Source organism: Branchiostoma floridae, chromosome 4 (assembly GCF_000003815.2).
Source record: "Branchiostoma floridae strain S238N-H82 chromosome 4, Bfl_VNyyK, whole genome shotgun sequence".
Classification (NCBI taxonomy): domain Eukaryota; kingdom Metazoa; phylum Chordata; class Leptocardii; order Amphioxiformes; family Branchiostomatidae; genus Branchiostoma; species Branchiostoma floridae.
Genome location: NC_049982.1, coordinates 10,213,017 through 10,226,186, shown reverse-complemented (window position 1 = coordinate 10,226,186; position 13,170 = coordinate 10,213,017). Strand labels below are relative to the sequence as shown.

Genomic DNA, 13,170 nt, shown 5'->3' with positions numbered 1-13,170 from the left:
TTGTTGAGTTTGAAGTTTTGTTACAGTTATACATGTGAACATGATTTTAGGGATAGTATCCCCAAAATTATTAAAAATGAAAGGTTCATTCGTTGTAGTTGCTTTAATTACTTTTGATGAGGTTTCATTACAATTGTATTCATTGATCACTTCCAACCACATTGAATGAGGTAAAGAACTTTATAAAAGATCTAGAAAAGTAACAGTAACTTTATTTACCTTATGTACTCCTGAATGAATGGTACTTAAAAACGTATTCGATTTTGATTAAGCTAATATAATGATAAAAGTGACGTAGCATACTCTATCATGTTTGTCAAATAGTAATATCTTAATAGGAAATTGATGACAGAATATAGCTCTAGACCCCTGACATCTAGGCAGTTAGGCGTTGTGATTAAATCAATATACTGTTGTGACATTAAGTCGTATGTCTCGTTTCAGATGCCTCCTGCAAGGACTACCATTTCACGTGTAATGACAACAAGTGCATTCCATTGGGTTTGAAATGTGACGGTGCTGAGGACTGTGCTGACGGTTCCGATGAGCTCGGCTGTGCCTACCGTGAGTGTGTTTGTTCGATAGTCATACAGATTGTACCATGATAGTTTGAACATTCAGGTTAGCTAATAGGTCTTGGATTGAACTTTTTATGCGCGAGGAACGACCACAGAAGTACAGAACGATGTACTACACAGACTAACATGTTATGTTTGGGAGACTGGCAAACTCGTCACAATTACAACACTTGATGGACATTTTAATATACATTTGTACCTTTACGATACCCATAATAACTTGATTGACTGTGTCCCCAAATGGTGTGGGGTTCGTGTGCTTCCTTCATCTGACTACCTGAATATTGTACCTATATCTATTTATATGTAAATGATTCGTTTAGTCTCCACCTGTGGGATGAGGCGTATCCAACCACAGAGGACCAGAATAACATACGGAGATGACGCAGCTGTGGGGAAGTGGCCATGGCAGGTGCAGCTAACACTTGCAGGAAGCAACAGTTTTGTGTGTGGTGGGACACTCGTCGGTGGGCAGTTTGTCGTGACAGCTGCTCACTGTCTGGAGCCCTTCAACTTTCAAATGTACGTGATTCACTTTATCGGCATGCAAACTCTCACACACATGTTATCAAAACCAACCGCGCATAGATACATACACATGCATACAAAGAATGAAAAGAGTATTGCGGAGTTATTTGAATGTTGTACGGTTTTATAATATTGCAAATGGATGAAGCTAGCAAGACAATTCGCAATATGAATCTTTTGATACTAGGTTAGTGAACCTGTAGAAATTATGTAAATATTTTTTTCCAGTTATTCCAATAATCCCTGGTGGGAAGACTACGGTGTCGTGCTGGGTGGATGGCGCAGTGCGTACTCTCCGTTTGAGGAAGGGAGAGAAGAGCCTGGTAAAGATGCTTTTATTGCAGAACAGAACGATGTATTTAAAAGGGGGAAATGAAACTTGTAATCAATAATATTTGTGGATTTAGCCTAAACTACGAATTCTGTTCTTTGTACTTGTGATGCTGTCTGCTTCACGACAGGCTTCTGCGTAAGTATTTGTACTCTAGAACATTGGAATATCGTTTTGTGAGATTAGCACTTTCTTTCCTTACGCAGTGATATTGTATACATCACGTGGATACGTGCTGATCTAAAGACCAACATCACATCTTTATCTTTTGATAATTGTAGGCATCAGACATGCAGTTATTCATAAAGATTACGACACGGGAAGTCACAAGAACGACATTGCCGTACTTCAACTGAAATCCTACGAAGACAACGACTACATCAACAGCGCCTGCCTCCCAGGAGCGGACACCGAGTTTGGCACCAACTCTCACTGCTTCGTCACGGGGTGGGGGAACACGGAAAGTACGTTACCTTTCTTCACAAAATACATAATGCAACTTTCCATCCGCAAATACCTTGCCAGCCTAGAACTTCAGTAAGATAACTTGATGTACATCATGTTTGCAAATATTCTTATCCGCCCTTTGCGTTTAGATGGTACACAGCCAGACTTCCTGCAAGATGCCAGGGTTGCCCTCATACCAGACAGCGCGTGCCTGTCGAATGTGTCGTATGGATCAAGGTTCTACCAGGAGGAGATGATCTGTGCAGGCTACTGGGATGGCAAGGTCGACACCTGTCAAGGAGACTCAGGTAACCGATCCTGTAGCAGTTTCAACCCTCTCTCATCTGGTTGCAGAATGTACTTGCAATCAGATGAGAATGCCTATTTGTTCGGATATAAGTGTTAACATTTTCAGGTGTTGACAGAAAAATGACATTAGATTATTTTGAAACTCTAATGATCCGCCTTTAGGCCAAACCGTTTTGTTAATTAAAGCAAACACTGTTTGACATTGTATTATACTATTTGAGCTACTTCTCACTGCTATTGAAATACACAATATTGTTTACTAATAAGTTGTATGTATTGTTCACCGATTCCCTTCCAGGTGGCCCGTTAGTTTGTGCGCGGGAGGATAACCGATGGTATTTGACCGGAGTTACGAGTTGGGGTGACGGCTGTGGAATTGCCAGGAAACCGGGAATATCCGCCAGGGTCACCAACTACATTGACTGGATAAAGAGCATCATGAACAACACCTACGGTACGATTTTGGATCGGATGAATGGCAAAACTAGAGTTTAAGGGAGAAAAATATGCAATGGGTGAACATTTTACCAGGCGGAATTCTGTTGTCAATGTGAAGTCCTGCAATATTGATGACTGCCATTGCCACCTGTGGTAGCCGTATTACATATACATCAAACTGATACATGTCGTTTATATCTAAGTACACATCATGTCTTAATATGTTAGCGTTGTATTCAATAGTTGCCTTGACTTATTTTTTATACATTTATTAGAATTCTCCATATACAATGGCAATGGAGGGTATGGCGGAACAGGTCAGGTGTCAAAGGACACCTTTTCAAAGCCGCCATACACACGTTCGTACATGTCATGATCACGGCGGGGTTATACTACCGCCCCTTACCGACAAACCTCTTTCGCTGGATAATTACAAGACGGGGATGCGCCAGGTCTCCAGTCCGGGTGAATGATGTAAATCACTGTGTGGCTTGATTGATTTTGACTGTTATTTGTTTTTGTGTTTCATTGAGCAGAAGACTAATTTAAACAGATGTACTTTTTGTCTGATGCTTATTAAGGGAATGTGAATAAAATAAAAAGCGCTTTGTTTGACAGCCTGTAGCTGGGATGGAAGTTACACGTGTGAGGACACTGGTGCCTGCATCCCCGGTAGTCTCCGATGCGATGGCAAGATAGACTGTGAGAACGGCGATGACGAGCAGGATTGTCAAGGTCGGTTCATACACTTATGAAGGTTAGATCAAATACGGTTGGTTCACGGGGCTTGTTTTACATCAAAATAACCATCACAAGAATTAGAAATGGGTTATAATACTGTGTATTGATACAGCATCACAGCAAGGTTTTCAGATGTGACGAATAAATCTTACAATGCTAACATAACACATTTTTATTTGTTTGTTTCTTGGGAATTAATGCAATTGATTGTTATGTTTTACATCGTTTTCAGATTCCGGTCCATCGTCCCGTAAGTACAACCAACTTTTCCAACTATTTTGTGCTACTCGTATTTCCACTTTTTACGGCAGGATAAGAGAATACTATACCGAAAATAGTATATTTTTTAATACTCATTTGCACTATATCTTGCGACAGCAATAAATGATAATGTGCTCCATTTATTATGAGAACATGTACAACAGGTAAACGTTTTATCGTATCAATATACTATTAGTAAGACCTTTAAAATGCAGATCCCAGTACTCCACACGCAAGGTCAAGAAAGTAATCAGCTTTAATCATCTAGATGTACATACTTTTTATCATTGATTAAATATTTTCCTTATTTACTTAAGTTGAAATGCGACTTGTTGGAGGAGCAACAGAATACGAGGGTCGTGTAGAGATCCAAAACAGCGACGGTACCGGACAATGGGGAACGATCTGCGACGACGACTTCGACCTTAATGACGCAAGGGTTGTCTGCAGACAACTCGGATATGGCTTTCCACTACAATACACGTCAGGCGTCTTTGGGGAGGGCAGCGGTTCTATCTGGTTAGACGATGTGCAGTGTGAGGGAGACGAGGAGACATTACTGGACTGTCCTTCCAACGACTGGGGCGAGCATGACTGTGGCCACTACGAAGATGTAGGGGTCATCTGTTCAAGTAAGCTAAACTGGAAATTTATTACAGAAGACATGGATCAGTGATACTATCCTTTCAGTTCCTCATGCAAATGTCACACTGTTGCGTATTATGTCCATGGAGTTTGAAACACATTAGTTTCAGTATCAAACGGTTACACGAACATTACCTGTCAGCTCGAATGAATAATGTTTTGTTCATAATTGTTGTATATGTCCGATGTCTGTTAGATTATAATAAACATATAAACACACACACACACACACACACACACACACACACACACACACACACACATACACGCACACACACACGAACACGCACACACACACACACACACACACACGCAGATATATATATATATATATATATATATATATATCGATAAAGGCTAATTTACCATTCCCTCATTCATTTTGATTTTTTGTGTTTGATAAATAAATGCGTTCTCCTTGTAACAACTAGTCTGTTTTTTTCAGATACAACAGGCAACGTGTCTTGTAAGTGTTGTGATTTTGCTTTTGTTATAAGCTCCACATAGAGCATAATATTATATCAATAAAATTGATCATAAAAGGTATTCAAATCAAGGACAGCAATACCAGTTGCCGCACGAATGAGAAAGAATACTGAAACTCATGATTAGCCCAACTCGATTGTAACACTATTTCAAAGACTTGTGTTAGCCCTTCTTGTTATGTTAATTAGGATGTTAAGTCTTATTCTATACACCTATTTTGTACTTTGTGTAATAGTCGTTGCCATACATTGTACCATGTCGTGCAATAAAGTTCGTCTGTATATTGAGATGCTATAGTTGTATAAATTGAATATACACCTGACATTCAAGTACCTAAATATTTTTTTCACAGTTAATAGGAATTTTTCTTCCAACAGTGACGTATTTTTAAAGGTAAATACACGTACCTCAAAATTTCCACTTTTTTCACATATCAATTGTCTTGTTACAGTGGAAGTACGGCTTGTCGGAGGATCCAGCGCGAACGAGGGTCGTGTAGAGATCCGTATTGGGAACGGAGAATGGGGCACCATCTGTGACGACAGCTTTGATATCAATGCCGCTAACGTCGTCTGCAGACAACTTGGATATGGCAATGCTGCTTCGTACGAAGGCTGGGCTTATTTCGGACAGGGTACTGGCTCTATTTGGTTAGACGATGTTGAGTGCGACGGAGATGAGGAGACTCTACTGGACTGTTCATCAGGTGGATGGAGCCAGCACAACTGTGGCCATTCTGAAGACGTCGGTGTCGTCTGCTTGGGTAACGAAGTATTTCCCGTGACATATATTTAGTAAATTGATTAAGCATTAACAAAAACCAGTTAACTGGGCTGTGGATGGAACATCTGTAGAAAACACTCACTCTCTGTTTCTTTAGGTAGGGAACAATCCCAGCATCTAATATTGAAATACATATTACGTCTATATTCATATCCAATGACAGTGCGTTTACTCTCTTGGCTATCAAGATGTGAGTGTTTCGAAGGACAGATTGTTCAGTAAAAATCTTTATTTTATGCATCTATATTTTAAAAACCCATACCTGAGGGCTAATTGCAAGGGTAGATGTTCATTGAAATTTACCCGAAATTCCAGGCAAGGTTTTGAAGGAAATCATCGTGTATTATCAGGGGTGGTTAAATGTTGCATTTGAATACAAAGCTGACAAATGTTTTCAGAATCCTGTGAAGAAAGAAAGTAACGTTATTTTCATCTGCTTGATTGTTAGATTGCTCCCAACCCGGAGTGATTCCGTGTGGCAACGGAAGGTGTTTCCTGGAGAGTCAAAGATGTGACAGGGTGGACAACTGTGGGGACAAGACAGACGAGAGAGGCTGTTTCAGTAGTAGGTTTCTCCTTTTCTGCACTCGTTTGTCTAAGAACAAATAATTCTGTACATTGCCAAATAGAATATCGTGCTTCTTGCCATATATATATATATATATATATATATATATATATATATATATATATATGCACGTGTGTGAATGGGATGTTTAGTATTGATGGCACGTTAAATATATGACATGGTAACCAGATATTTACATTAAGTAAAAACTAAATTCAATGATTTTGTCATCTTTAACAGAAAAACATGTGTTTTATTCTCAGGGGTTGTCTCTGCCGACTTGACCTTACCTGGTGAAGTTTTCAGTGAGGACCTTAACGACAGGAATAGCCCGCGGTACCGGATGCTGGCAGGGACGTTGGAGAGTGAGGTAACACTAGTACATGTTTATGCATTCACTCTGTTACGCCATAGTAAGACTGGAAACTCTAATGCCTTTTCATGTACATACATATTTGTAATGTCTGCTATTTACCCATGTCTGTATCGTTTGTCTACAGGTATCCAAGGCCTTTGAAGACATCTCCACCTTTCGACAGGCAACTGTGAAGAGTTTTCGGTAAATGAATCAATATATTCTCGGCTACTGTGCCTGTTGTATTCGATCGGCAATTTCAAATCACTTCCATGTTTAAGAAACAGAAATAATAAAACAGTACCTTGCCAGTAATGGTGCTCTGGCAACGTTGTATACCAATGATACCGGTACCGGTATCATTGCATTTCATTCTCATGCCGTATCATTAAGAAATACCTCCAACACCAGTACACAAAAGTGTGTCAGTGTTTCTCCTCCTTCGGGAAAGATAACTTGTGTAGAATTGACGTTAGTAACTGACACTACTCTTTAATGATTAAGTAATTTTACAACTAAAGCAGGCATGTCCTTTATAGTTTGAGGTACGTCGGTTTGTATATCAGTGCTAAATCAATGTTTTCCGATTACTCTTAGCGCCGGCAGTGTAATTGCTGGTATGGACATGGAGTTTGAGAACAACGGGCAAGCTCCAGACCCAGAGACTGTGGTAGGGTCCCTCCAGCAGCACATAGAAGATAATGGAGGACGTCTTGGAAACCTGAGTGTGAGCCAAGTGGACGCCGTTGCATCCAGAGGTAAAGAGAACTGCTGAGCAAAATCCATATCATTTAACACACCTTAAAGAATCTGTTCTTTAGGGTGTGTCATAAAATGCAGTTTATTGTTATTATTTCAACACATCAAATGGTTTGCGTCATAGTTTACAGCGATAAACCGTTGAGTTTGTACCTTTCTAGAAATACAGAATGCGACTTTTCGAACGTTGCCAAAACATGCCCTACTCCAACACATGTACATCATTCCCAACCTGGTCAGGGTGGCAGGGTCCGAGCGATGCCTTTCGGAATGCAACACAACAACAGTCACTGTGATAATCGAAGCCCTTGACCAGGTTGCTGACTGCCACGAAGACCTGTAACGTTTCTGTTTGATATGGAAAATGCTGAATTATGGACTTTGACACCTTCAAAACTGCTATATCTAGCCATATGAAACGGATCTTTGGTATTAGAAAATTATGTAATTCTTTTGTTGTTGTTGCAGATTCGTGTGAGCCAGTGCCAAGTGGATTCGAATTCTGCAGTCCCTACATCGATTATAACGTCATTCGGTTCCCCAACCCGTTCAACCATACCTCTCAGCTGGACATCGCAACTTCAGCCGAGTTTCGAGACTTCTCAGCCTTGATAACAAACTTCTCAATTTGCTATCCGAACATTTACCAGGTTTACTGCCCAACGTTCTTGCCCAAATGTGAGAGTGGTTCTCAGGTAAGCATCTCCTCATGACTCTTTCTTATTTTCATCCTCTGATTTCATAACCTCTTCTTTGCTTCCCATCATCTGCTACATGTAAGGAAAGTATTTTACCTACCTGAATATTATACATTGCCTCTTAACAGAGTTGTATGGCCTTTTGACAGGTGTTCCTGTGTAGAAGTGTCTGTGAGGAGGTCAATGCAGCATGCGCACCACGAGGACTGTCTCTACCGTTCTCCTGTGACGTTTTCCCTGCTGATGGGACCCAGGAGTGTCTTACCATAGGTGGGGTGAACTTTTATCATATTTACAAGCTGGGGTGACGGAATGTAATGCTGTTGTGCATGGAAAAGCTGCTACCAGCACTCAGATCACTAGGTTTTCCGCGTACCTCAATAACCACAGCACACCAAAATCCATATATAATCCATGAAATGATTTTGAGTTCTGATACGAACGCCCTTGAAGACAGAAACATAACAGTATATCTATTCGGACCCGGGGCAAATAAAAGAGAAATAGAAAAACCATCATTATGATCATTATCGTCATTGACCGTATTTGTAACATAGATATTGGTATCATTGAACTACTACGTAATACATGTTTGTTTTATGCTCCAATGAATACATTTTTGGCCTGACATTAGATAATTAGTACCTTTCGAAATAGAGGTTGAGCTGTACGGTAGTTAACGTCCCTTTTGATCACTATTCCCACAGGTGCACAGACGTGTCAGCCTGTGACTTACGACCGTTGTAGAAACATGCCCTACTCGGAAACAGCTTTGCCTCCTGGAGTGCCGATGGAAGCTGTTGTTGCGGTTGCAGACGGGTTCTTCGCAACAGCGGACAGGATTGCGGGATGCCATCCGGACTTAGACGCGTTTGCGTGCTCATTCTCATTCCCGCCGTGCACGTCTACCGGAATTAGGTGAGACACTGATAAGGATAGGATAATCGTGACGAACTGTTTTGAAACCGGTTCGTCCTTGCATTGGACGATAGCTGTTGGTAACTTATGATGGCAAAATAGTCGCTACGGCAGTAAAATATGATGTTGATGTTTCCTAAACTGCCATCGAATATCGCAAGAAATATATCCTTGATTTATTAGTACTGTGCCAACAATTTAGCAGACTTTGTGCATTGAAATGTCCGAAACTATAACAGACTAAGTTTGATAGATTTGTAAGGACCTTTAAAGAAAATCTGGATCTAACTTACGTCATTTTCTTATGCCTTACAAAATATCAATCGGTACATTTCTGCACTGTATCCAATTGAACTTCGACCAAAAATATTGCATACTGCTTCTTGTTGCTCAGATATCCCTGTGCATCATTCTGCAATGAGATAATTGATGCCTGTACGGACGAGGCCAACGCAACCGGGATTGACTGGGACCCTAATCTTTGTACCGTGCTTCCACCAGGCAGCTATACAGAGGACTGCTTTGCCCCTCGTGGTATGCAAAACATTTGCATTTACTTACCGTTGTTTTCTTTATAGTTTACATAGACATTTAAGTTAACCCGGATAATTGAGGACGTCTTGTAAACCTGAGTGTGAGCCAAGTGCATGTCGTTACATGCAGCGGTAAAAAGAACTTCTGAGCAAAACTCATATCATTAAACACGCCCTAAAGAATCTGTTCTTTAGGGTGTGTCATAAAATGCAGTTCATTGTTATTATTTCAACACATCGAATGGTTTGCGTTGTGATTTACAGCGATAAAACGTGGAGTTTTTGTCTTTCTAGAATCAGAATGCGATCCAATACCTTTCGACCGTTGCCAAAACATGCCCTACTCCGACACATCATTCCCAACCTGGTCAGGATGGCAGGGTCCGACCGAGGCCATCGGGAATGCAACAGAGATATTTGGAGCCCTTGACCAGATTTCGTACTGCCACGAAGACCTACACTTTTTCCTGTGCTCTCTATACTTTCCTTCTTGTACAGCGATAGGACTCAAGTAAGTCAATCAATTAGTTGTTAAACAACAGATACTAGTAAGCTGTAGTATACTTAATGTGACATCTATTTACAGAGCTTGAATGCTCTGTAAAGTTAACTATATGCCTTTTATGTACAACAAATAAGTTTTTATGAATGACGTGCAAAATGTTGTAGTTACACTGCGCCCGATACTTGTTGAAAGTCGAGTAACTGTATACTCATTTACAAAATTGTATCTATATGGATCAAGTTTACATGTAATAAAATACTAATATGTCTATATTCCACCTTAACCAGCTTCCCATGCCGCTCTTTCTGTGACGAAATAAATAACGCATGCGGGCTGACAGCCTTAATCAATGGCATTACGTGGGACTTAAGCGGCTGTACCATGCTTCCTGCAAGCAGTTATGAAGAGGGGTGCATCGCTCCTGACCAGCAAGGTTAGTGCAGTGTTTCCATTTAATAAGGATAATGTTGAATTATGGACTTTGACACCTTCGAAACAGCTATGTCTGGCTATATGAAACGGATCTTTGGTGTTAGAAAATGAAATATATAATTATTTTTTGTTCCAGCCTCGTCGTCATGTGAGCCAATACCAGCCGGATGGGAATATTGCAGTTCTTTCATCGATTATAACTACACTGGATTCCCCAACGTGTTCAACCATGCCTCTCAGCTCGACATGGTGGTGTCAGCCGAGTTTCAAGGTTTCACCGCCATGTTGGCAAACATCTCTATTTGCTATCCGAACATTTACCAGGTGTACTGTCCAACGTTCTTGCCCAAATGTGAGAATGGTTCTCAGGTAAGCATCTCCTCCTAATGACTCTTTCTGATTTTGTAACCTCTTCTTTGCTCAAGTTCCATCATCTGCTACATGTAAGGAAAGGATGTTACCTGTCTGAATATTGTACATTGCCTCTTAACAGAGTTGTATGGCCTTTTGACAGGTGTTCCTGTGTAGAAGTGTCTGTGAGGAGGTCAATGCAGCATGCGGCCCACGAGGACTGTCTCTACCGTTCTCCTGTGACGTTTTCCCTGCTGACGGAACCCAGGAGTGCATGACCATAGGTAGGGTATGAACGTTTCGTCACAAGTTAAAGGCGTGATGTTTAAAATGTGCCCTAAAGCTTAACAACCAAGAAGCACTTTTGTGCAAGATAAGCAAAAAGGAGTATATGATCGAGGGGGCTATCATTGAAATCATTGTCTAAATGCCTTTTTGTTATCAAAATATTTCTACATGTCGCCTGTAGTGGAATTGCTATATGTTGTCCTTTATGCTAAAAATATAGTTTCTGGATCACCATTCAAAAAGTAACCATTTTTATATCTGTACCAATAAGCTCGGGTAATGAAACTATTTTTAGAGTCAACTATCTGAATGTAAAATGATAACCATGTACCAGCTAATATTAACACGATGAAGCTTTTGTATGAAGCATGGGCAATTTGTAAATGAAAAGAAAAATTGATGTTCCAGCCTCGCCGTCATGTGAGCCAATACCAACCGGATGGGAATTCTGCAGTTCTTTCATCGATTATAACTACACTGGATTCCCGAACATGTTCAACCATGCCTCTCAGCTCGACATGCTGATGTCGACCGAGTTTCAAGGTTTCGGCGCCATGTTGGCAAACTTCTCCATTTGCTATCCGAACATTTACCAGGTTTACTGCCCAATGTTCCTGCCCAAATGTGAAAATGGTTCTCAGGTGAGCGTCTCCTCTGGGCCCTTTCGTGTTTTTCTTGTGATTTTTGAAACCACATTATCGCCTTCCGTCTGCTGGAAGTGTTTGCAACAAAATATATTTATTGGTCAATGGCAGTAAGTATTCTATGAGAATAGACAATAGATTTGTAAAAAGTAAACATCCCTCTGATGTGATTGGATGTTGAATCCTAGAAATAGCAATTGAATAATGCCTCTAGGTAATCACATTAGGTTCCTTCCGAAACGTTAGAGGGAATACGGCGGCGGCCCGGTCGAAACCTGTGACAACAATCCCCCTCCTCCAAAAATATATTTTTTAACTGCATGTAGAGATCTGTTCATGATTATTATTAGCAAAATAACGTTTTTTGCGAGCCATGCATGGTGTCAGGTTTCGAACCGGTTCCAAACTCTTTATTCGTTGAATAATACTTATCGTGATTGAATGAAACTTTTAAAAAAATGCAGTATCTTGGTGTCATTTGTATCAAAAGCGCTGTGGTATTAAGAAGTTACTTTCTAGTATACCTCAAAGTGCTAACAAGGTTCAATGGCCCTTTGACAGGTTTTCCTATGTAGAAGTGTCTGTGAGGAGGTCAATGCAGCATGCGCACCAAGAGGATTGTCTCTACCATTCTCCTGTGACGTTTTCACTGCTGACGGAACGCAGGAGTGTCTTGCCATAGGTGGGGAGAACTTTTATTAGTATTTACAAGCTGGGGTGACGGACTGTAATGCTGTTGTACATGGAAAAGCTGCTACTGGCACTCAAATTACACAGTTTCTACGGTACTTTAAAGATAACCAACAGCACACCCAAAATCCATACAAATTCCAGACAAAATAACAGTATCTCTATTCGCACTTGGAGCAAATAAGAGAGAAATAAGAAAATCATCATTATCATTTCTTAATTTCGTCATTGACCGTATTTGTAACATTAGATATCGGCATCGTTGAACTACTACGTATGTGTTTTTATGCTCAAATGAATAATATTATTTGGTCTGGCATTAGGCGATTATATATTACGTACCTTTCGAAATAGAGGTTGAGCTGCACATCATTATCGTTACTGTACGGCAGTTAACGTTCCTTTTAATCACTATACCCACAGATGCACAGCCGTGTCAGCCTGTGACTTACGACCGCTGTAGAGGCATGCCCTACTCGGAAACAGCTTTGCCTCCTGGACTGCCGATTGAAGTTGTCGTTGCGATGGCAGACGGGTTCTTTGCATCAGCGGACAGGATTGCTGGTTGTCATCCGGACTTAGACACGTTTTTGTGCTCATTCTCATTTCCACCGTGCACGTCTACCGGAATTAGGTGAGCTACTGATAGGTATCATAGTGAAATCGTGACAAACTGATTTGAAACTTGAGACTTTTTTGCATTTAAATCATCGTTAATGTTTAAAACTATGACAGGCTACGTTTGATTGATTCAACGTGCTTCAAACCACGTGTCTTTTGTCAGGGCCTTTAAAGAAAAACAGAATCTACCTTTTCTTATTTCTCTGTATCAATTGATACATGTCTCTCACTTTTACCAGTTTTCAACCCAAAACATTACAT

At 40.5% G+C, this 13,170-nt stretch overlaps 1 protein-coding gene across 1 annotated transcript in view; it reads left to right on the top strand.

Annotated features, from left to right (window-relative positions):
* Positions 1-13,170, top strand: part of LOC118413565 — a 46,176-nt gene that overhangs the window by 15,388 nt on the left and 17,618 nt on the right. Inside the window, exons 27-52 of the mRNA XM_035817090.1 lie at positions 445-564; positions 902-1,100; positions 1,335-1,429; positions 1,719-1,901; positions 2,034-2,192; positions 2,492-2,647; positions 3,250-3,366; positions 3,605-3,622; positions 3,951-4,265; positions 4,724-4,744; positions 5,216-5,527; positions 5,996-6,112; positions 6,379-6,485; positions 6,616-6,674; positions 7,068-7,228; positions 7,698-7,924; positions 8,077-8,197; positions 8,635-8,845; positions 9,240-9,379; positions 9,673-9,889; positions 10,171-10,316; positions 10,452-10,684; positions 10,830-10,950; positions 11,363-11,595; positions 12,160-12,280; positions 12,712-12,922. Coding sequence (XP_035672983.1) covers positions 445-564; positions 902-1,100; positions 1,335-1,429; positions 1,719-1,901; positions 2,034-2,192; positions 2,492-2,647; positions 3,250-3,366; positions 3,605-3,622; positions 3,951-4,265; positions 4,724-4,744; positions 5,216-5,527; positions 5,996-6,112; positions 6,379-6,485; positions 6,616-6,674; positions 7,068-7,228; positions 7,698-7,924; positions 8,077-8,197; positions 8,635-8,845; positions 9,240-9,379; positions 9,673-9,889; positions 10,171-10,316; positions 10,452-10,684; positions 10,830-10,950; positions 11,363-11,595; positions 12,160-12,280; positions 12,712-12,922 — 4,120 coding nt within the window. The remainder of the gene's footprint in view (positions 1-444; positions 565-901; positions 1,101-1,334; positions 1,430-1,718; positions 1,902-2,033; positions 2,193-2,491; positions 2,648-3,249; positions 3,367-3,604; positions 3,623-3,950; positions 4,266-4,723; positions 4,745-5,215; positions 5,528-5,995; positions 6,113-6,378; positions 6,486-6,615; positions 6,675-7,067; positions 7,229-7,697; positions 7,925-8,076; positions 8,198-8,634; positions 8,846-9,239; positions 9,380-9,672; positions 9,890-10,170; positions 10,317-10,451; positions 10,685-10,829; positions 10,951-11,362; positions 11,596-12,159; positions 12,281-12,711; positions 12,923-13,170) is intronic.